This window comes from Prionailurus bengalensis, chromosome A1, assembly GCF_016509475.1.
Source record: "Prionailurus bengalensis isolate Pbe53 chromosome A1, Fcat_Pben_1.1_paternal_pri, whole genome shotgun sequence".
Lineage (NCBI taxonomy): Eukaryota > Metazoa > Chordata > Mammalia > Carnivora > Felidae > Prionailurus > Prionailurus bengalensis.
In genome coordinates, this window is record NC_057343.1 from 20,551,166 (window position 1) to 20,576,370 (window position 25,205).

At 39.4% G+C, this 25,205-nt stretch overlaps 1 protein-coding gene across 2 annotated transcripts in view; it reads right to left on the minus strand.

Annotated features, from left to right (window-relative positions):
• Positions 1-25,205, minus strand: part of RNASEH2B (ribonuclease H2 subunit B) — a 57,287-nt gene that overhangs the window by 20,436 nt on the left and 11,646 nt on the right. For both annotated transcript variants that reach the window (XM_043578276.1, XM_043578265.1), the window contains exons 2-5: positions 11,870-11,941; positions 9,894-10,001; positions 6,304-6,380; positions 1,903-2,017 (exon numbers count right to left, since the gene is read on the minus strand). In XM_043578276.1, coding sequence (XP_043434211.1) covers positions 1,903-2,017; positions 6,304-6,380; positions 9,894-10,001; positions 11,870-11,941 — 372 coding nt within the window. The remainder of the gene's footprint in view (positions 1-1,902; positions 2,018-6,303; positions 6,381-9,893; positions 10,002-11,869; positions 11,942-25,205) is intronic.

Genomic DNA, 25,205 nt, shown 5'->3' on the forward strand with positions numbered 1-25,205 from the left:
TTAATTGCATTTTCAATTTCCGGTAACTTGGCAAAGTTAAAATGACTTGTAATTATTCGCCACTACTTAAGCTTTCAGAAATGGCTATTTGTCATCCACAAAACGATGGACGTCTTCTCCGAGCTCAGCATCAGGGAATGTCTTTAACGGGCCTGTTTTAATAAAACCTTGGTGCCACACACCATATCCAAAATGGGAGCCCTGAGCCTGGCCAAATGTGAATTTAGCAGAACCTAAAATGTGAAATGCAGTCAGTAAGGTTCTCCCCTCTCCCGCAGTAAGCTTACACTTCTTGGAACCACTGCTACTTTGGTCTCAGATCCGTCATGGTTGCCAAACCGACCGTGACCCCGAACAACCACAGCTCATCAGCCTGTTGTTTTGGTTCCCACGCTATATTTCCATGTTAACCCTGAAACTACCTGGATGACTTTTTTGAGACACTGACACTAAGGTTGTAGTGTTTCTAACTTATCAACTTATCGACTCACTTCCTCCTCTCAGAATTCAAATGAAGAGTATCTGCTACTCATCTCTTCTTTACCCCCAGCCTGCTCCTCTCACCTGTGTCTCCAGGACGCCAACCTCACTGCGGGTCAGGGCACAACTCTGCAGTCATCCTTGACTCCTCCTTCTCCTTGACCACCGCCCAACACCAGATGAGGCCGGTTTTCCCTTTCGGCGCTACTTTCTGCAGGTGCTAAGCTCAGGCCACCACCATTCCTGCCGAGACCGCTGTGGCAGCCTCCATGGACCTGGACTTGGCTTCTCTAGCACGTTTTCCACGTTATAGCTCTGCCCTGCTCCAACTCTGCTGACACTCCACTACCACGAGGTAGAGTCAGACACATACAAGACCCTTCACCATGTGAGCCCTTGCCCTACATCCTACCCCATTCCTTCCTTACCAACCTAAATGCATCCCAGGCATCCTATACTCTGGCTACCTTGAACCCCTTGGAGCTTCCTAAACATGACACTTTCCCATATATTGATGCCCCTGTCATGCTGCTACTCTTTGAGCTCCACTTAGAGCTCTAAGGGCACTTCAGGGATCCATTTAGAGGTCATTTCCCCCAGGAGAGCAACACAATACCCAACTTTCTGCACTCCCTACCTGCCCGGGTATGAATCTGTCCTGTGCATCCCCAGAAAACCGAGAGTTCACTTCTGTGACTCCTTGCTGTCATTGCCCTACTTGCATTTGTCCCCAGCAGACTCAAAGCTTAGTGAGGGAAAGGATGATGTCTTATTTATAACTAGCTTAGTTGGGGCGCCTGGGTGGCTCAGTCGGTTGGGTGACCGACTTCGGTTCAGGTCACGATCCACGTTCCGTGAGTTCGAGCCCCGTGTCGGGCTGTGGGCTGATGTCTCAGAGCCTGGAGCCTGCTTCCGCTTCTGTGTCTCCCTCTCTCTCTGCCCCTCCCCCGTTCATGCTCTGTCTCTCTCTGTCCCAAAAATAAATAAACGTTAAAAAAAAAAAATTATAACTAGCTTAGAGTCTAACCCTAGTGCTCAACATATGCTTCTTAGTTGGCCCTCAATAAACACTTCTTGATTCGGTGAAGGTATAGATTTTATGTAATTTTACAAGTGAGAAATCCAAGGCAGAAAGTAGGCAAGAAACCTAACTAAAGTCACAGACTAGTTAAAAGAAGGACTGAGACCAAAGCCCAAGCTTCACGATTCCTGGCCCTGTAGGAGACAGGCCACTGTATTCCACTGGTTGGAATTTCACAGGCTGAACAATCCAGTAGAATAGAGGACCAGTACTGACAAGGGGAAGCAAGTCTGAATGTCGGCCTCTCCTATGACCAAACTAGAACAAGTATTACATTCAGTGGGACGGACGCCCAGCCTTTCCAGCAGCCAAAGCCTCATTTCAAAGGCCACGTACTATACCTTTCTCTTCTGTCACATGTTGAAGTAACTTCTCAAGTTCAGGAAGTTTCAGCAACAAGATGCAATTTGGGAACATGTCATCCACCACGACTTGATCTAGGGGCTGGAACTTGCCCTGAAAAAAGACTTTATTCGGTCAGAATGTAGGCACTCCAGTCGGCAAACTCACACATAAAAAAGAGGAAAAGATACATCATCTTGTAACTGAACCTTTAAACTAAGTTCAAAGCCACTGGTTCCACCTAAGGAACCCCTACACTGGGACTGGTGCCAGCACGGACTCTCGGCTCCCTTCAGCAAACTCTTGAAAGCACTGGGGTTCCAAGCAGCATACTACCCACATCAAAGGCATAGCCACTGGATAAAACAGGGGAACAAAATTCTGAAAAAAATGCGAGAAGCCACGGCAGCTTGCGAAGATGGCAGATATTACCCGGGGCCGTTCCGACCCATTCAACATGAAGAAGAACCAGCTGAGTGAACAGAGCAGGAGTCCTGACCACCACTCGGGAATAAGCCCAGATCATGCCCGGAGCAAACTGCTCTGCTCCCTATCCTTACTCCAGGTTGAAGAAAGAAATCCCACAGCAAGAAGAAAATTATCAAAATGAATCCACTCCTGCCAGAGCTGTCTGAAGTACTTCCGAATGCAGACCGTAATAAAAGAAAAGATGGCCGGATGCATGAGTACAGTGAAGGTGCATGTATATTAAATCAGGCTCATCTATATACGTGTATAAGGCCTGGTAGCCAATGGGCCAGAAGGCAGAACATAGGAATTCAGAACATTCTTCTTCTCAGTCAGGTTTATTTTTACTTAACTGTACAGGGGCATGGAGGGGTGAAGTCTGTCTAAATGATTAGTTCCCTGACTTAACGATACCAGACTTTATAAAAAATGGATTCTTTTGCCCGTGTCCCACTTTTATCTCGCTATGCTTTTCTGTTTTAGTGACAACTCCATTTGAAGACAGAAAAACTGATCATCTTTCTTTCTGAAAATGCAGCTTTCTTTGGTTTTGAGATGAAATCTCATTCATTCAGCAGCACATGTGAAAGCTTGTCATACTTTCTCTTAGGTCAACAAGTGGCAAGAAGTGCCTCAATTTAAATGCTATCTTTTTCCTTCAGATAGTAAGAATAACCCAGGGATTTTCCAAGTCTTACTTTCACTTACTTACTTAATTTGACTTTCATTCTGTGCCTTCTGAACCAGCCACAGCACACTCAGGACTTCCAAACGGCCAGGGTTAGGGTTAATTCTGCATCCCCCGCCCGTGGTCTTAAGGGGACATATGGAAACATCACCACTACATAGGAGGGAGACACTTTAAATGTGCATCATTATAGGTACTAAGGCTGGTTAGTGGCTTTCTCTTAGACTTCTACCTTAATCTATATCCCATGATCAACCAATACCTTAAATATTTAGCAATTAAAAAAATATTTTAATTATATACAATGGACTGCCACACAGTTATGATATAATAATTTCATAATTAACTAACGCTTTATTCTCATTTTCTTTACCATACATGCCCCAAAGGGAAATGTAATGGCAACTTGCTTTGAATATAAAGTTAACAACAGTTGGGACAGCTAGAAAAAAGAATTTTCCTGATGTTAAATCTCAGGATTAAAAAAGACTAGGTCTGGGGTGCCTGGGTGGCTCAGTCGGTTAAGCGTCTGACTCTTGATTTTGGCTCAAGTCTTGATCTCATAGTCCATGTGCTGACAGCACAGAGCCTAGTTAGAATTATCTTTCTGCCCCCACTCCCCAAAAGAAAGAAATAAACTTAAAAAAAAAAGACTAGGTCAACATTTTAATTTTATTTCTTTTAAGTTTATTTATTTATTTTGAAAGAGAGAGAGAGAGTACCAGCAGGGGAGGTGCAGAGAGAGGGAGACAGAGAATCCCAAACAGTCTCTGTACTGTCAGCACGGAGCCCCATGCAGGGCTTGAACTCATGAACTGCAATATCACGACCTGAGCTGAAATCAAGAGTTGGACGCTCAACCAACTGAGCCACCCAGGCGCCATGGTCAACATTTTAAAAGTGCATACCGATATTTTTTAACTAAACAGGAAAAGACCATGTCTAAAATGCAGGGAAGGAAATACCTAAATGTCTCATGAGTTATTTTATAGGGCATTTCAAGTATTTCAGAAGAGGAAGTAAGACAGCTTACAATGAAAGCCAAGCACCACTTTGAACAGGAGGATTTCTGCTTCATTCTGTGCCATTCTGAACCAGCCACAGCACACTCAGGACTCACAGATGGCCAAGGTGAGAGTTAATTCACCCCAGTCATGGTCTTAGGGAAACATCACTACAACATGGTGGGGAGGCACTTTAAATGGGCATCATTACAGGTACTGGTTCACGGCCTTCTCGCTGTTAATGTATCTTAGAAAGCAAATGGGAGCCAATGGAAGTTTTCAGCTTCCTCCCTGAATACTACTAGGGCCTTCGTGGTGGTGACCAGAACCATTTCTGTTTGTTAGAGATATAAGACTTACTTGCCTCACTGCTTACATGCCTTAAATAGACTGGCTCCATGATAATGAGCACCGTGAATAAAGTAAGGAATACAACTTCACTAATCCACACTAAAGGACAGAGGATGTAGGAAAGGAGGAGAACAAAAGAAGTTAAGCTGCATCAGGAGAAAGCAGGACTTGAGAAGTTTGAAATCAGTTTTATTACTTCCAGTTTTTACGGCAAATTAAACTGACACACCTACAATATGGAAGTTTTGGAAATTTGGTCTAAGGACTAAATAAGATGAGCTATAAACATTTAAACTGTAAGTAAACACCAGGGTACGAAAATCCAGATTCTTCTGAGCAGTTTGAATAACAACTTACTCCTTAAAGTTGTTAATTCACAGATTTTCAAACTGTGGTTGATAGATCCCTGGGAGTCTCCAGCATCCTGTCAGGGGGTCTGCAAACTCAAAACAATTTTCACAATAATGCTAAGATGCTATCTGCGTTTTCACTGTGTTGACACTTGCACTGAAGATTCAAGTGCAAAGGTGGGTTAAACTGCAGGCTCCTTAGCACCAGTTACGGCCATGCCAACAAACTGTCCCAGGAGTCCCTGTACTCCTCATGGGCATGCAGGGCAGTTAAGAAAATTTTTTTTAAAAAGCCAGTTTCACTTGAAGGATATCCTTGATCAAGGAGCAAAAGCAACTACTTTTAGTTAAACCTTGAGCCTGAGTACAAATCTTTTAAATACTCTGTGTGTTAGGGGCGCCTGGGTGGCTCAGCTGGTTGAGTGTCCTACTCTTGATCTGGGCTCAGGTCATGATCTCGTTCGCGAGTTCAAGCCCCATGGCGGGCTTTGTACTGACAGTGCAGAGCCTGCTGGGGATTCCCTCTCCCTCTCCCTCTCTCTCTCTCTCTGCCCCCACTCAGAATAAATAAATAAACATAAATACTCTGTGTGTTAAGACAGATGCTAAAGTCCTTCTGCCACTACCCAGGCCCAGTGATCACCTCAAGGAAAAGTGCTTGCGTCACTGAGTCACAAGCAAAAATAATCATTTTTTGTAGGATACCATTTTTAACTGGAAAAAAAAGGAAACGTTACAGACAATGGCTATTTAGACTTAGGTATTTGATAGAACATAAAAGAAGGGAACCTGTCACTTCAAGGAAAAGACTGACAGTGCTTATAACCAATGATACAACTTTAACTTCTAAGCAAAAATTAGAACTGTAGAAAAGTTATATCTGCCACTATGACAGCTTCCTAATAAATAATAATAATAGTTTTCTGATGAGACCAGTGGTAATATTAACAAATGTGAGAGAGAGAGGGAGAATCTATGTGTGTGTGATGAGATGTGTGAACATTTTTAAGATCTGCATAATTCAGTGAAACAATATTTTCTAAGTGATCAATGCATGACATTACAAAGTCATACACGGGAAAAAAAATCCATTTTCAGTGCAAGACAGGCCAATCGATTTTCATGTGAACAGAGCATGAGAAGTTCATTAACAGGGTTTCAGATTCCACACTGCAACTAACTTCTCAGAAACCTCTACTCCTTGTTGATTTTTGGAGTAGTATCAAAGGGTAGTTAATGATAAAAGTTTCACTGTCAGGCTGAGTCAAACAAGTAAGGTACATAGCATGGAGGGCTAGGCGATTCTCAGAAGACACAGGAAAACTAGTCTGAGATTAGTGCTGCTTCTCAGATCTGAGTCAGTGATCGAGTCCATACCGGCACATGTGATACAGGTGTTCTATACCAACCTGAATTAAATTGAATCAAATGTGAATTGTGGGGAATCTACATTTGGATCATTAAAAGGAGAGAGAGAAGATCAAGCTAAAACAGTGTATTCTGTTCCCTCACTGTTAATATCCCGAACTGGGAACTCACCTCTTTATCAGCCTTTCTGAGGTAGTGGAGAAGCAGAAATAGAGGGTCTATAGGTGTGGCAAAGTGGAGAAGACCTCCTATAGATTAAAAAGAGAACAAAGGGAATTAAATGTCTTGGAAAGACAACTTAGTCATTTCATCTTAATCCCAGTGTGGAAACCATTTACTGAAAAATATACCTGGGTGGCTCAGTCAGTTAACCTACTGACTTTGGCTCAGGTCATGATTTCATGGCTCACGAGTTCGAGCCCCACGTTGGGCTCTCTGCTGCCAGCACAGAACCTGCTTCAGATCCTCTGGCCCCTTCTCTCTCTGCCCCTCCCCTGCTCGTGCCCTCTCTCAAAACTAAATAAACATCTAAAAAAAAAAGAAGAGGGGCATCTGGGTGGCTCAGCTGGTTGAGCATCTGACTCTAGATTTTGGCTCAGGTCATGATCTCATGTTCGTGAGCTCAAGCCCCACATTGGACTCTGTGCTGACAGCATGAAGCCTGGTTGGGATTCTCTCTCTCTCTCTCTCTCTCTCTCTCTCTCTCTCTCTCTCTGCCTCTCCCTTGCTTGTGCTCTCTCTCCCCAAACAAATCAAGTTAAAAAAATATTCCATTGTATATAAATATTTCTCCTCAGGCAAGGGGAACAAAAGCAAAAATAAACTATTGGGGGGTTCCTGGGTGGCTCAGTTGGTTAATCGTCCGACTTCAGCTCAGGTCATGATCTCAGAGTCCGTGAGTTCAAGACCCATGTCATCATCTGTGTTGACAGCTCAGAGCCTGGAGCCTGCTTCAGATTCTGTGCCTCCCTCTCTCTCTGCCCCTCCCCTGCTCATGATCTGTCTCTCTCTGTCTCAAAAATAAATAAAAACATTAAAAAAAAAACCTACCGGGACTACACCAAAATAAAAAGATTTGTACAGTGAAGGAAACCATCGACCAAAAGGAAATCTCTGAATGGAAAAATATATTTGCAAATGATATATCCAATTGAGGGTTAATATCCAAAATACATAAAGAACTTACACAACTCAACACCAGAAAAACAATTTGATTTAAAAATGGGCAAAGACCTGAACAGACATTTTTCCAGAGAAGACATCCAGATGGTCAACAGACACAGGAAAAGATGCTCAACATCACTCATCATCAGGGAAATGCAAATCAAAACCACAATGAGATATCACCTTACACCTGTCAGAACGGCTAGAATCAAAAATACGAGAAATAACAAGTGTTGACAAGGATGCAGAGAAAAAGGAGCCATTGTGCACTACTGACAGGAATGCAAATTGGTGCAGCCATTGTGGAAAACATTATGGAGGTGCTTTAAAAAAGTAAAAATAGAAGTACCATATAACCCAGTAATTCCACTACTAGGTGTTTACTCAAAGAAAATGAAAACACTAATTTGAAAAGATACGTGCACTCTGATGTTTACTGCAGCATCATTTACAACAGCCAAGGTATGGAAACAACCTAAGTGTCCACTGAAGGATGAATGAATAAAGAAGATAGGGTGTGTGTGTGTGGAATATTTAGAAATCATTTTTAGCAGAGGTCGTCCCACCACCCCTAAAGGCAAGAATTGGGGGAAATATGGACAGAACGTGAACCAGCAAAACATTACGAAACCTGTAGAAGTCTATCTATAAAGCTGCAGTAAAATGTAATTTCCTACGCTTTTGAGGATGAGGTCATGGGCAAGCAATAGTATTCTCTCCATACATAGCTCCTTCTATGGTCTGTGGGTTCACAGCTCGGAGCTTCCAATGATCGAAGGCTCAGAAGGTGGTTCCCCACCCCAGACCCTACCCTATCCACATCCTACCCTATCCTACTCCTGAAGAAAAGGCAAGAGGAAAGGAATCTAACAAGACTGAGCATAAGAAACAGGAAACTCTGCAGTAAGAGTCTAACTCTACCATCCAGGCTGAAGGGAAAAAAGGCGAATCAAACAAACTAGCCTACCTATTCCCCACTTTTCTTTCCTCTGTCACAGCCCCCTCCAAGCATCCAAGACTCCTTCTCCCATGGGAGTAAGCCAGAAGAGGAATTTCATCAAATGGAACAATAAACAATTCCTTTATCTCCAATCCTTATTTTGGTTTCAGAAACACGTGTACTTACTTTTATTCCCTAGCAGAACAACCTATCTATACAGCCAAGAAATTCTAACCCTAAATTATATATGTGAATCCATTTCATAGCAAGTAAAAGAAAAATTAAGAAAGTAACTTCATATTATATTAGTTGATTATTTTATTAAAAGTAGAAGAGAAACTTATGAAAACAAGCTGTAAGCTCATTTTATAGGAGGCATCCATGATAGTCAGAAATTAGGAACAGGTTTCTAATATCCTGGTGGCTATTCTTAAAAACAGCTCTTTCTTCAAGGCTAAGTTTAAAAGAAGACAATGATGAAAAAAGCAGACATCTTTGCTGTGAACCTAAAACCACTCAAATAAATAAGGTCTATTTAAAAAAAAAAAGCAGGCACCAGCTCAGAGGGAGAGATGATCAATCACTGCCTCCCGATGTAACCCAATTTCATCTGGATATTACTGTGTCTATCGAGCTGAACCCAACTGCAAGTGTATTACGTTAGAAGTTAGAACTCTCATATATTGCCAAATGAATAAGCATAGCAGTGACAATAAAAGGGAATATATACTTTCCACCTGCCAGACTATACACAGACTGCCATTGCATTTTGGCAACTGAAAGCCATTTCAGATATTCTCATGCACACAAGCATGTGAAATTTATCACCAGCAATAAACCCTTGTTCTGGAATGTCTGAGAAGAAGAAAGACAAAGTGGCTTTTCTACCTTGGCACTAAGTGGAGACATACACAGTCGACAGAAAGCAGAGGGCTTAGAAAGAAACAGAAAGCACTCTCTGGAAACAATGAGAAAATAGGCAGAGAGAATACAGAATACCTCAACTATCCCTGACTCCCCGCAACTGCCAGAACCATCAGAACAACATGCGGTTTACTTTTTCCTTCTGAGTCAATACTACCCCCAAATTAGAACATTAATAAAAGAAACAGAACTTTCTTCGGTGTTGAGTATGTGTGTGTTGGGGGTATGTTGGGGTGGGGGCAGCAGTGATTTATGTGACAAAGCATTAAAAAATCTGTTATATTCTATCTTATTTTAGAAGCAATATCGGTATCCATTTGCAAAGAAATAAGATGTTAAAACTTGAAAATCTTCAAAAGTGTCTAACAGAAGAGCAAAGAGTTCCCAGTCTGCGCAATGTGCAGCGAAAATGAAAGATTTGTACTTTCAGTGGTAGGAAGATCCTCTAATTTCTGACTAAGGACATGTCAGTGTTTTAGGAGACAAAGCAGAGGTATTCGTTTAAATTTTCCTACTATCTAAGACATGTAGGTATTGATTTAAACTTGCTCAAATTATCTTTCCTTTCCCCTTGATTAAGCCCTGCTCTGGTGCCAAGGAAGGCTAAGGCATGGACCAGACTCCAAACTGGGCAGACAGGCCTGTACCAACCCCCACACCCCCACCACGCATGAAGGTTGGAAAAGTTAGAGTATGTGTTTAGTTAATGGAAACGTATACGCTAGTCACTTACCTGATTGAACTGACTGATTTATAAACCAAGAATGGTGTTTTTCCTTGAAAACTTTTATTTCAAACAGCTGCTGTAGACACATATTGAACAAGTAAATGGTTCCTTCCCCTGTTAAGACAAATCTGTTTTTTATTTGTAAGTTTTCACACACACACACAAAATCAAAAGACTGTCCCATAGTTCTGAGGAATGTTCCTAATATGAACATAAACATACATAGATATATACTACACAAACTGACTCCAAGGAAAGCTTATAGCTATTATATACAGATGCTTGTTTTCCAGCTCTATAATCCTCACTGAACTTAAACCAATAAATACAAAAGTACAAGCCATTCATCTTAACTGCTACAAAGCCTCTCACTGAATCCTCCATTAGATCATGAGGGGAAGCCCATTATTAAACTACCCAAACCTAATGGTTCAGCCAGATGAACTGAGCTGGCATGTGGGTCCTTGTCAACAGTGCAGCGTGTGGCTCTGCACACAGAGGGCCCAAGAAAGGGACGGACCCTACACACCCCAGGGCCAGCTCGAAGTGAGAAAAGGCGAGGGCCCTTCAAGGCATGAAATCTTTTTCTAACCGCAGCACTGTCAAGGACCCTGAGTTTGAGTCCGTGGGTACCACATGCTTGGCGTGTGCCGTTGGGGAAGTTATGGAAACCTTTCTGTGCCTCTGTTTCCATTCCGGTAAAACGGAAGCAATACTGAAGCTACCTCACAGGTTTTTGTAAGGGGTAGAAAGACAGAATATATGTAAAGTTCCTAAAACAGTACTCGGAACATAGCAAACGCTCAGCAAATGTTAGCCTTTATTTTTCCACAGCCAACGTAGAAGATGCAAACATTTGTTCTTCTGTTGTTTACAGACAATTTAGACAAAATGGAAATTTTACAAGAAGCTTAGCTTTTTTTTTTATACCTTTATTTTCATTTGATTCTTTACGACCTTTACCACTACCTAAGACTTCTCTTGAAAAAAACTGCCCACCTCAGCTTAGTCTCACATCCAGTGAGGAGTGCCACATAACGTAGCTGACTGATTTCATTTTCAATTCAAACTCAATTTCATCTTGAGGAAAGAAAACTGGAGGAAGCCAGGAAATTCTGCCTCACTTGTGGCTTCTATTTGTATGTCTTTCCATCAACAATAATAACAAGGCACTACCCATTGGCTTTCCCTTGCTTTCACTATTCAATATTGTACCCGCCAGCACAACGCTCTAATTTGCTAAGTATTAGGTGTCTACTCAAAGCCTTATAAAATAACTTTATAACATAAACCTTGTAAAATAAATTAATGAAAAAACAATCCCACATAAAGACAAATATCAATATTACAGTATATTTACGGTATACTTTAACATTTTTGCCTAAAAATTAGGAAACAAAATGCACTGAATATAAAGTTAAACTAAAACGGCTTGCAATAAAATAGGTATCTCCGTATGCAATGCTTTTAATATAAAAAATTCGCCCCTTGACTGGGAACGAATATACTGCCTTTTGGTCAGAACAAAATAAGGAAAGTACCGCTAAAAATGAAACCACTCAAAATCTTGGCATGTCAAGTAAAAACTTTTTTTTTTTTTCACTCTGGTTGTTTATTTTACTTTACAACATAAAATGAATATAAGTGGAGGCTAATGTTGGATAACTACTCTAAGAAGAGTTGGCTTAAGAAAGCTAAAGAAAATTAGTCCGTTTTCCGAGAGAAACCAAACATGCCACTTTTTTGTCCTGCATGCATTTCTGACGAGTGAATGGTCTACAGATTTAAATTACAACAGCAAAAAATGTTTATAGGTCAAGCTTGTTTTGATCATCCAGTAATGGCAGCTTACCTTTCAAAGCTATTAAGGAAGGACAAACATACACGGTAATAAGTATATACACTTTGGGGCAGCAGTGTTTAAAAAACATTAAAGTTACAGTTCTCGGAGGCGGTGAGGAAGAGAGAGGAGGAAAGCTTACCTGAACACGGGTTCACCAGTTTGACAAACATAAGCCCACTTTTCATCTTCTTTGAAGCATCTTTGAAATATTCTGGAAAGAAACAATCAGTCTGTAAGATTAAAGGGCATTTGCTTTGTTGCTCACCTTATTTAGTTTACTTGGTTTTTCTTCCTTCTGTTTATATGGTTTTTCTTTGTAAAATCTTTAACTTCATTAGAGTTGGACCTTCTGGGTCATACTTAGAGAGGCTTCTCTTCCTCAAGCTTACGTGAATCACCTGTATTTTCTCCAAACACCTTAACGTTGTATCTTCAATCTATCTGAAATATATCTGGGTGTAAGATATGGAGAGGAGATCCAGCTTTTTTTTTTTTTTCCAGTGAATTGTCCAGTTGTCCCAACACTATCTTCTGAAGGACTCATTACTGAAACAATTCCTTTATGCTGAATGTTTAAAATACATTTATAAGTCTGTCTATGGAAATTCTATTTTGGTCCACTAATCTGTGTCTGCTTTAACATTATTACTTCAATATTTCAATTATTATAGCTTTAAAATGCACTTTATTACCTGTTGAAGTAAGTTCTCGCGGTATGTTTCCTCTACAATATTTTCCTGTCCAAGTTTTAATTGTGTAGATCGAAACACAAAGATCATGACAATTTTATTTATAACATTTCTTCCAGACGTTTTAAATGCACGTTCATAGAAGTCATTTGGAGAATCTCTCTCCAAAAGGAACAAAGGGGCTCTACTAAACGAGCAGAGCAACAACCTACCAAACAGCAAATGGGAGAGCTTTGGGGTAAGGAATGGCACTTCGGTGTGTTTTCTTTTCTGTGGCCCACGTTCCCTTCACCCCATTTCAGATCTTCATAAACTTAAATACAGCAAGCATGGTTAGAAATCGGCTTACTCATACATGGTTAAAATACAACTTTCTTCTTAAAATAATAGTAACACTAAATATACAAAGGTTTAAAAACCCTAATTTTGAGATTTCTACTTGCAACTAAATGGAGTAACAGGAAGCTGATTTATCCTCCCACCTGAAGCAACCAAAACAGTAACAACAATGACAACAACAATAAAATAATACATGAAACAACTGTTTTCAAGACACTGGGCATTGAACCCTGCAGGACAGTGACCCCGGAGAGATGGGAGACAACCGAGGTGCGCCCTGTGAATGCCCCAGCTTATTGCTTTGAGAGAGATTCCGGTCCACAGAGCGGAATGGAAGCCCCCAGGTGAAGCCTGGCAGACTCCCTGAGTTTTAGAGGTGGAGCGGAGAGTTCTAGAGACACCACGGCTACAGTTCACAGGGCAGTTTACAGGAAAGGAGAGTGCTACAAAGAAATAAAACGCCATAGATGTGCAAAGGTACTGCTTGAGTACTCAACGGAGTACTGATCAGTGCAGGCATATGATGACACTACCTGAGGGCCAGGAGAGGAGCCACCCGCATTGGATTAGAGGGAATAGGACCTCACACTCACTCAGGGCTCCAAATTCCAGATGGGCTGGAAAACCTCACAATTCAGAGTACTCAGAAGGGCCTTGCCTCAACAGTGGGGAGCAGATAGCCCTAGACTAAATGCTGCTGTGGTCCCAGCAAACTAATTTTAAAAGCAAGACCTAAAAGGATCAAACTGTTTCTAAGTACCTCCTCTGTGCTCCAGAATGAAGCTCAAGATTATTTATAGGAATACAAAAGTATTCATCAGCCACAAAGGTAAAATTCACAATGTCTGGCATCTAATCGAATGTTACTGCGCATTCAAAGAAGCGGGAAAATATGGCCTACAATGAGAAAAATAAAGAAATCAATATTGAGGGAAGGGTACTGATATTAGACACAGATGTTAGAATGAACAGGCAAGGGCATAAGAACAGTATTCCTCATGCACAAAAAATTAAATAGAGAGACGTAGTTTTTTTTTTTTTAAAGACCCAAATTAAAATGAAAAATACACTATATGGGATTAACGGCGGGAGAAAAGATTAATGAACTGAAGACACAGCAATAGAAACTATGTAAAATGAAAACACAGAGAAAAAAGAATGAAAAATAAATAGAGTATCAGTGAACTGTGGGACAACTTCAAGCATCCTAATAATATACATGTCACTGGAGTTCTGAAAGGGGATGTGGGGAACAGAAAAAACATTTGAAGAAATTATGGCTAAGTATTTTCAAATCTGATGAAAACAATAAACCCACACATCCATGAGGTTCAATAAACCCAAAGGACAGAAAGAGGAATAAACTATACATCATAATCAATAGCTCAAAGCCAGTAATAAAGAGACAAATCTTAAAAACAGACAGAAGAAAAGAGGACACATTTATGTACAGAGGAGCAAAACTAAAAATGGCAGCAAATTTCTTGTTGGAAATAATGCAAGCCAGAAGACAATAGAAACATCTTTAGAGCACTGAAAGAAAACATGATGAGCCTCGAGAGAAATACCCTCGAAAAATGAGGGTGATTAAAATAGACTTTTTCGGACAGCAAGAGCTGAAAGCAATAACCACCAACAGACCCATACTACCAAGGAATGCTAAAAGAAGTCCCGGAAAAAGGGAATACGATACCAGATGAAAATATGAATCTAAACAAAGAAATCAAGAGTGCCGTTAATGGTGACTACAGGGGTAAATCAATAAGAATTTTTTTATTACTTGAATCTCTTTAGATCACTGACTAAACAAAAGTAACAAGTTAGTGTGGGGCTTACCACCTACATATAAATGAGATACATGACGACAATAGCACGAAGGCCAGGATGGGGGAAATGAAAGCATACTGTTGTGAGTTTCTTATGCCGTCTCAGTCTTAAAAAAGCAGAAAGAGAGTAAAAGCAGTTACAAAGGGCAGATGAGATAAAGAGAAAACAAACAGAGGCTGACAGACTCAAACCTAACCCTATTAATCATCCCATGTGACATAAATCTCTGTGCACCCCAATTCAAAGGCAGAGGATTTCAGATTGGTTAAAAAAGTTAGGTAATACCACACGCTGCCTGTAAGAGACACACTTGAAAGCACTAGCAGATTACAATGAAGGAAGAAGATACATCGCCCGTATCATGCTACTTATAAAAACAAAGATGAAATAGCTCTGCTAATAACAGACACAGAATATTACCAGGAATGAAGAAGGTCATCTCACTGACTTGACTACTTGACTGGTTTCACTTAGCATTATACCCTTTAGCTCCATCCACGTTGCTGAAAATGGTGATTTCATTCTTTTGTTATGGCTGAGTAATATTCCGTCATATATTTATCATCTCTTCTTTATCCACTCATCAGCCAACGGACACTAGGGTTGCTGCCATATCTTGGCTACTGTAAATAACGCTGGAATAACCATACAGGTGCACATATCTTTTCAAATTAGTGTTTTCATTTCTTTGAGTCAATTTCCAGTAGTGAAATTACTGGATCATATGGTAATTCTATTTTTAATTTTTTTGAGGAAACTCCATACCGTTTTCCATATGATTTCACTCATATTTAGAATTTTAAAAAAAACAAAAAAAGATAAAAAGGGACAAACAAAAAAAACGGACTCTGAACTACAGATAACTGACGGCTACCAGAGGGGAGGTGGGTTGGGGGATGGGTGAAATAGGTGATGGGGACAAAGAATACACGTACTATGATGAGCACTGCGTAGTGTATAGAATTGTAGAATCACTGTATTCCACCCCGGAAACTAATGTATGTATGTGCCAATAAAACTCTACTGGAATTTAAAAAAATAATTTTTTTAAAGCCGGTCATGTCATTTCACAATGAGAAAAAGACCAAGAGGAAAAAATCTTAAATGTTTATGCTCACAAATACAGAGCCGCAGGACGTGCTGACCCTCAGAGAACCCTCTGCCCCATCTTCCACCCTTGGCAACCACTAAATCTGTTCTCCGTCTCTACAGTTTTGTGCTTTTGGGAATGTGATACAAATGGAACCATACCGATTTAATTTTAAGAATCTTTTAAGACTTTCCTTTCTGCAACTTGTAAAAATGTACAGGATAAAGTTTAGCACTGTTAAAAACTTTTCCACAAAACGAAAACAGGTTTTGGTTTCTCTCCTTGCCCCCGCCGTTTCTCACTTGTCCAGCCTCGCTTATCTCCATTGTGTCTCCAGGCACAGAAAAGGCGACCTCTCTCTTTCGGCAATACACCCTAATACCACAGTAAATCTTTCACCGTTAACTCGGTGAATCATTATTGATTTTTTCTGTTTCCTTTTTTTTTTTTTTTTAATAGAAAGTGCCAGTTGTGGTGATTCTTGCCAGGTCTCCTTCAGCCTTCCCATTCCTGCAGAGCTTAAAATAATTAAAATTTACAAACACCAAAGGGCCAAAAAATATATTTTTAACAACTAGACGAGGGAAGCACTGTTTCCATTTTTCTCAGGAAGAGCACTAAGTCCGAGGATTAGGTATGGCCTAAAATGTCAAACTGTAAGAACTTTGGATTTACTAAGTACAAATAAATACTGACAATGTGTTCTGCTGCAAATGCCAGGGTTCTCTGGAATATACTTTGAGAGGTATTAGTGCAGATAATGCTGAAATGTCTATTTGGTAGGGAAAAAAAGTCATCTTTTCTGTCGTGCCAATAAAATGAACTGCTGTTGGACTCAATCTTTCAACACAGAATTCCAAGTGAGATGCTATACTCAGGTTGTTTTTCCTCTTCAACGACACAATGGATTTTAAAACTAATCTCTCCTCCCTACTTCAGTCATTCATTTATTAACTATTGATTAGCAAAGCTGACCCAGCCTCTACCCATGAGACGCTTTTGGACTTTCCATGGAAGAGAAAGATATTGGGTGAAATTATCACACAAATGCGGACTCCAAATATAACAGCTGCTAAGATGAAAAAATACATGGAACTTGAGACCTTAAGACAGAGGATAACAACAGAGACGAGGAGGTCTAAGGCCTCCGGTGCCTAGCAATGGTTAAGTACTTTGCTTTGATGGCTAAGAAGTCAAAGGAATTATGCATTCACTTCACCAGCTAAATCTTCCCTTGTCTCCTGGGCCCAACCCAAGCCACAGAAGGGTTTTGTTTGATGTGCGCCTTTAAAAAAAATCTGAATTTAGGTGCCAATATTCAGAAATCAGGTGATTTGACATAAAGTGCAGACTGCAAATTAAGTATATTTTCCCTAAACGTGAAAAAAAAAATTACTAGGCAAAGATTTTGCCTTGTGCAATCAAAGAAACCCGGCAACAACAAGCTAACTTTGTGAAACCCCAACTACCACTCTCTAGTTCCCGTATTCCCCTATGGCAGCTGGTACATCCATCCCATGGTCAGACCATTGACAGATGCCACATATGTCCTCACTGAACTGCATTCCTGTCTGCTAGATTCTGTGTACCCACAGCAGGACCTAACAAGTATCAAGTGCTGAATAAATAACCATTTAGTAATAGACACCACCCTCTTACCGAATCTTTTTTGTTTTATTGCCAATCTTTATTTTATTTTATTACCAGTTTTCTGTTACCAGCCCAGGTATTAACCTAGGCCCTGAGGATACAGCTGTGAATAAAACAAGGCCCCGGCTCTCAGAGCAAGACTGCATTCATTACACCCCTTTATCTCCGTCTACTTCTTCTCCACCCCATTTCATCAATCCCCATGCTCTACCCTTAGCCTCTCAATCATCCAGTGCTACAGGACAGGGGATAGGGCCCACATGTACCAGAACCTGGAGGCCCTGGGTCCAGAACAGAAATAACATGCATTCCACAAATGTGAGTCACTTAGAAAATTTTAAATCGGTAAAATAAAAATTAAAAATAGGTAAAATGAGTGTCAATGATATATTTTATTTAACCCAATATACCTAAAGTATTTTCATAACATGTAAAAAAATTTCACGTGAAATGTGTTAGCATGTTACCTGTTTTTTTATAGATGTGCTCTATCAGACTGAGAAAGTTCCCTATTCCTAATTTTTTAACTTTTTTTTTTTTTAATCATGAAAAGCACTGTATTTTTTTCAAATGCTGTTTCTGTGGCTATTGAGATGGTTATGTGGTTTGGGGCTTTTATTTTATTAAAATGGTATATTGATTGATTTCGGTATGTTGAACTAACCGTGCATTCCTAGGATAAATCCCACTTGCTCATGGTCTATAATCCTTTTCATACTCCTGGATTTAGTTTGCTAGTTGTTGAGCACTTTGGCATCTATGTTTGCTAGGGATATTGATCTATACTTTTCCTATGCCTTTGTCTGGTTTTGGTATGAAAGTAATACTGGCCTTACAGAATGAGTTGGGAAATGTTCTTTCTCCTTTTTTGTTTTGAAAAGTTTAAAAAGGATTAATATTAATATGTTAAATGTTTTTTAAATTTTTTTTTAACATTTATTTATTTTTGAGACAGAGAGAGACAGAGCATGAACAGGGGAGGGGCAGAGAGAGAGGGAGACACAGAATCCGAAACAGGCTCCAGGCTCTGAGCTGTCAGCACAGAGCCCGACGCGGGGCTCGAACTCACGGACCGTGAGATCATGACCTGAGCTGAAGTCGGACGCTTAACCGACTGAGCCACCCAGGCGCCCCAATATGTTAAATGGTTAGTGGACTTTATCAGTTAAGCTATGTAGGATTGGGATTTTTTTTTTCCTATGGGAAACTTAATTTACTAACTTCTTTACTTGCTATAGGTCCATTTAGATTGTCTATTTCTTCCTGAGTTGGCTTTGGTAATTTATGCCACTCTAGGAATTTGTGCATTTTATCTAAATTATCTATTTTATGGGCATACAGTTGTTCATAGCGTTCCCCACGGTCCTTTTTAATTTCTGTAAGATCATTAGTGATGTCCCCTCTTGCATTCCTGATTTTAGTAATTTGAATCTTCTCTTTCTCTCCCCTCCCCTCTCTTTTTGTGGTCATTCTAACTAAAGATTAGGCAATTTCATTGATCTCTTCAAAAGGACCAACTTTGGCTTCATTGATTTTTCTCTATGTTGTTTTTCTATTCTCTCCTTTGTTTATTTCTGCTCTGTTCTTCATTTCCTTCCTTCTACTTGCTTTGGGTTTGGTTTGTTCTCCTTTTTCTAGTTTCTTGAACTGGAAGTTTAGATTATTTGAGATCTTTCTCCTTTTTAGATATAGCCACATACAACTACATATTTTGCTCTAAACACTCATTTGTCTGCATCTCTTCTGGTTTTGATATATAATGTATCATTTTCATTCGATTCATTTGATCCATTGGTTATTTTAAGAGTGTGTTGTTTAACTTCCACGTATTTGTGAATTTCCAAAATTTCTTTCTGTTATTGCTTTCTATTTTCACTTCAGTGTTTTTGGAGAGCATATTCTGTATAATATCAATCCTTTTAAATTTACTGAGGTTTGTTTTATGGCCTGTGATATGGTCTTTTCTGGAGAATGTTTCATGTTCACTTAAGGAGAATGTGTATTCCACAATTATTGAGTGTTCTATAGATGTCTCTGCAGTCGTTTTACAGTGTTGGTCAAGTCTTCTATTCCCTTGATGATCTTCCTCTTAGTTGTTTTAGCCATATTGGAAATGGATTATTTAGATCTCCCACTAATATTATTCAATTGTGTATATATACCTTCAATTTGATCAGTTTTTGGTTTGTATATTTTGGGGCTCTGTTGTTAGGTGTATATATGTTATATAATAGACTAACATTATTATCATTATAAAGTATCCACTCTTGTGTCTAGCAACAATTTCTGTCTTAAAGTCTATTTCATATGATTAGTAGAGCCATTCAACTCTCCTTTGGTTACTGTTTGCATTATACCTTTTCCCATCTGTTTATTTTCAACCTATTTGTGTCTTTTAATTTAAAGTGTGCACCTGGTAGATAACATATAGTTGCATCATGCCTCCCCATTGTGCCAATCTCTGCCTTTTAATAGGAATGTTTAATGCATTTACCTTTAATGTAATTACAGATAAGGTAGGATTTATATCTGCCATTTAACTTTATTTTCTATATATCATATGGTTTTGATCCTGTATTCCTCTATTATTGGCTTCTTTTGTGTTTAATAGATATCTTCTAGGGCATTATTTTAATTCCCTTGTCATTTCTTTTACTATATTTTTGGGGGAGCAATTTTCTCAGTTGTTGTCTTGAGAGTTATAATTAGCAACCTAACTTACAACAGTGTAGCTCAAATTAATATTAACTTGAAAATTTCAATAGTATCTAGAAATTTTCCCACAATATATTCCTTTTCTCCTCCTTCCTTTGTGCTATTACTATGTGCCATATATCTATGTGTGTGTGTACATATATACATATACACATAAATTATCTTTATCTATGATAAGCCCATCAACCATTTTAGATTTTTTGCTTATGAAGTTATATTTTAAATCAGATAGAAAAGAGTTACAAACAAAAGTACATTTTTACTGTCTTTTGTAGTTATCTATATTTATCTTTACCAGTGCTCTGCATTGTTTGTGTGGATTCAAGTTACCATCTAGTCTCTTTTCCTTTCAGTTGGAAGGACTAACTTCATGATTTTTGAGGGTCAAGTTTACTAGTGATGAATTCTCTCAGTTCTTCTGTATCTGAGAATCCCTCAGTTATGAAGGGTAGTTTTGCCAGATACAGAATTCTTGGTTGAGTGTCTTTTTCTCTCAGCATCTTGAATATGCCATCCAACTAACTTCTGGGCTTTTTGATTTCTAATGAGAAGTCAGCTATTCATCTTACTGAGGATCTCTGTACTTGATAAATCACTTGCTCTTGATGCGTTCAAGATTCTTTCTTTGTCATTTGACAGTTTGACTATGCCGTGTGTAGGCATGGATCTCTTTCTGTTTATCCTACTTAGAGTTTGTTGAGATTCTTAGATATGTAATGTTTTTCATCAAATTTGGGTCTGGCCATTCTTCAAATATTCTTTTTACCTCTTTCTCTCTTCTCTTGCTGGGACTCCCACTATACATATGTCAGCTATGCTTGGTGGTATGCTATAGGTCTCTGAGACTATGTTCAGTTTTCTTAATATTTTTATCTCTCTGTTCCTCAGGCTAGATAATCTTAATTGGCTTATCTTCGAGTTTTGCTAATTCTTTCCTCTGTCAGCTCAAATCTGCTATTGAACCTGCTCATGAATTTCTCATTTCAGTTATTATACTTTTCAACTCTGGAATTTATATATTCTTTTATAATTTCTATCTCTTTTTATTGATATACTTTATTTTGTGAGACTTCATTACCATACTTTAATTTTTTAGATATAATTGGTTGTAGTTCTTTGAATGTATTTATAAGAGCTGATTAAAATCTTCACAGAATAAGTCCAACAACTGGGCCCCCTCAGGGACAGTTTCTATTGACTACTTTTTTCTTCTCCTGTGTATAAACCTACTTTCCTATTTCTTCAGGTGTCCCACACCCTTAAAAAAAAAAAAAAACAAAAAGCTAGACATTTTAGATAATATAATGATTGATGTGACAATTCTGAAAATCAGAACCCCCTGCCCCAAGTCCCTAAGATTTATTGTTGTTGCTGCTTTTTGTCATCATTGTAGTTGTTGCTGTTTTTTTAGTGACCTTCCTGGACTAATCCTATAAAGTCTGTTACGCTTGTAACCACTGATGTCTCAGTTAGTTTAGTGGTTAGCTAATGAGTAGTCAGAGATTCCCTTAAATGTTTTGAACAAAGAAGCTTTCCAACATTTGCTAAGGAGTTCTGCATGTGTTTTGGGACATGCCCTCAACACTCAACCAATTTAAACTTCTACCTTACCTTTTATTTACTGCTTACCTAACTGTGAGAGATTAGGGCCCTCTCAGGTCTTTCCTGGGCATGCATACCGTCCTGAATATGTGCTCGGCCTTTTAATTTCCTAGGAATATGTCAGAGCTTTTCAAAGTCCCTTATGGATATCTTCTCCTCATATCTTCCTTTTAAGTTTTTGGCCAGGTTCTTATTTGCCCAACTGCTATTGCTCCCTCAGGAGCTGATATATTAACAATTGCCACTGATTATTTTTGACAAAGGCCCTGGGGACAGGGTATTTCTTGCAGAGCAAGTTCTGAGCTCCAATCTAGCTTTTCTAGGGAACTGCAAGACAGGTCAAATAGGGACAATGCTCTGGGAATGGAACATTTGGAGAAGCTCCAACAAGGCCTGTCCCATCCAGGGGTTGCAATGCTGATGGTTTTTACAAGTACCATGTTTGCAAGACTGTTGGTTTTCAAGGTTCCTGTAGACCTGGAGAGAAGGAGATGTGAGCAGTTCAAGTTACAATGCCACAAACCCTGCTTAATGAGATTCAGCAGTTTTTCTTGAATAAACACTTCTCAGATTGTTGGAAGACTTTGGCTAATTTCAAGAGTTTTGAAAAAGTTGATTTTGGCCATCTTTGCCAATGTTTTCATTGCTTTTATGGAGGGGTGGATTTACCCCCACCGAATCTTGAAGGCTTAGCATGAGGAAAGAACTCATATTGCTATAAGACTTCTGATAAATTCTTTAGTCTATACCTGGCCTTAGGCACACAAAGTTACTTGCGACTATAAATTAAAGGCTCTATAAAAGTTACAGTTTTTTTTTATTTTCATTTAAATCTGGAAAATTCTGGGTCATCCTATGGACTATTTCCTTACCCACAAGCCTAAAAGTTCTATCTTTTTTCTAACTTTTACCTGCATCTAGCACAGCTGAAGGATAGCAAAATTAATTAAAGAAGGGAAAAAAAATCTGCTTTTAGAAAGAATAAGAAGTGTATGAGAGTGGGAGTTGGAGAAGGGTGGTCCTCTATTAACCTAGTTGTAACTAAGGCCTATTTCTTTGACAATGTCAGCACAAAAAAAGAGTACAAGATCCAGAGACAGAGAGGTCCGCATAACCCTCTCTCAGTTCCTTTTCTTGCTCAGCAGTATGAACTTGGGCACAGTATGAACTGTGTGCCTCAGTTGTTTCATTTATAAAATAATTTTATAGGTTTTTTTAAAGAAAAAAAAATTTTTTTTAATGTTTTGTTTATTTCTGAAACAGAGAGAGACAGAGCATGAGCAGGGGAGGGGCAGAGAGAGAGGGAGACACAGAATCCGAAACAGGCTCCAGGCTCTGAGCTGTCAGCACAGAGCCAGACGCTGGGCTCGAACTCACAAACCGCGAGATCATGACCTGAGCCGAAGTCGGATGCTTAACCGACTGAGCCACCCAGGCGCCCCCAAATTTTATAAGTTTGTCTTAAGCTTAAATATATGTCAAAGTGCCTAGAACATGTAATAAACAATTAAAAATCAGTTCCCTTTCTCTCAGTGACATGGAAACATTAAGAATAGGCAGGGAATAATAAGATCAAAATATAAAGGTTAAAAATTCTAAACACAGAATTACCTAAGGGCTTAATGATTAGCTTGTTAAGAAGAGACTAAGTTAGGACCAGGATATCCTTTTCTAAAAGCCAAAACACAATATTCATTTTAGGTGCGAAAATGAAGATAATCCAATATATAGTAAAGTACCCAGCAGTTTTTGGCACATGGAATGTGCTCAATAAATGTTACATGAATGTGATGTTTGACTTTAGAAAAAGCTCAGTAAGAAACAGTAAAACAAGTTTTGATACCCAACAAGTTGAACTTCATTTATCTAGAAAATTGACTCATATGAAACACCTAAAGCTATGCTGAATAAAATAAGATTCAAATTGCATTTTTTAAAGAGTAAGCTTCCCACCCTTCTTTTTCTGACTGTTTTCTCTTACGTAAGAGATGACTTAAGCCATGCTGGCCAAAAGTGTTTTCAGAAAAATAAAAAAATTCAGACATAGGTACTTGGTATTTTGGGCCATTTTGGACTCAGTGATATCTCAAACTTGCTAATTGCCAATTGTCTCAAGCCCTGCTAGCTTTTGTCTAACCAACTCCACGGCAGTTTTCTTATGGCCTTTGTGTTTTCTATAAAGACCCAATTTTATGTCCCACTGGTCACCATTAACTCTAGCAGCAAATTCTCCATCTGTTGACCATCCCGATCTAAACACCTCAACAGAAAGGAAAGTCTCATTGCTACCTTCCTGACATTTGAACTTTAAAGAAAACATGCCAGTGATCAAGAGACAACTGTGTCCGATGAATGTAAAACAGCAAATAACAGCTAATACGTATTGGGCAGCTACCACACCAGGCAACGTCCCTGATACAAGTTACATGATGTCATCCTTATACTATTTCTACAAGGTAGGTGCTATTTTGATTCCCACTCTTTTGGGTGAAAACCTTGCCCAAAGTTAAGAAACCTGTTCGAGGTCACAGAGCTATGTAGCTGGACAGAGAGCCGAGATTTAAGAGACACTTGAGAGAAACTCTTAATCTCAAATCCCATCCGCATTAACTCAGAAAACACAAACTGCAGCTCTGAGGCGCAGTGACTATCTTGCACGCCTGTTCTCTTACAACGAAGACGTCGCAGACCCATTTGTCTTCTCTTGTCGTGTCCTGTTCAGCTTTGAGGACCAGAGGGTCGTCTAATCAGCTGCCCCCACTCCAATCCAGCCGGCTTCCCACACTGCCAGGGGTGCAGCAGAAGGAAGAGAGGGGCGGGGGTGCTGGGGAAAGCGAGAGAGACAAAAAGGGCTGGATCAAAAAATATATGAACAAACGAAGAGAGAAATCTGTCGTGGGAAACAAGAAACATCGGGTGATAAAAACAGATAAAGAAGTCTGACCAAAGGTAAGAAAAGGAAACTGCTCTTCCCATTGGAGAATATAACATCCTCTACACAGTTACATACACCCCCAAGTTTTCACAGAAAACTTGCCTGTACACAGCATGTATCACTGCACAGACTTAACCATTATGTAATATTGAAAAGTTAGTCAGGAAGTCTTGTAGAAGCCAAAATGCAACATGATTTTTCATCTTCAGACTACATGGTATGGGCTGTGCCGTTGATACGAAGTTACTTATCAACCAGTTTTTAAACTTGGCAGCTCTTTCTTATCCCTCTCTTGGTTAAGACAAGTTTCTTCGTATCATTTAAAGTTCAAAGACATGAGGCAGCAGAAAGAGCCACCTTTTTGCCAAGTGTTCTTATGACTTGGAAGCAACGGACATTTGTCCGTGACCCTGTCTGATTTTTGGCACACAGCAGATAAGCTCTGAGAAACACACACCCGCTGTTACATGGGGAAGAAAGGACAGACATCAAAGCACCATTTACTTTATTTTTAGATACTATATCAAGGCTATTCAGTTTTCTTAAGAAGATCTAATAGGAAAAAAAAAAAGATGAGAGCATCACTCTCGTGCTCGTGCGATACCTTGTCCTAAATAGGTTCTGGTTC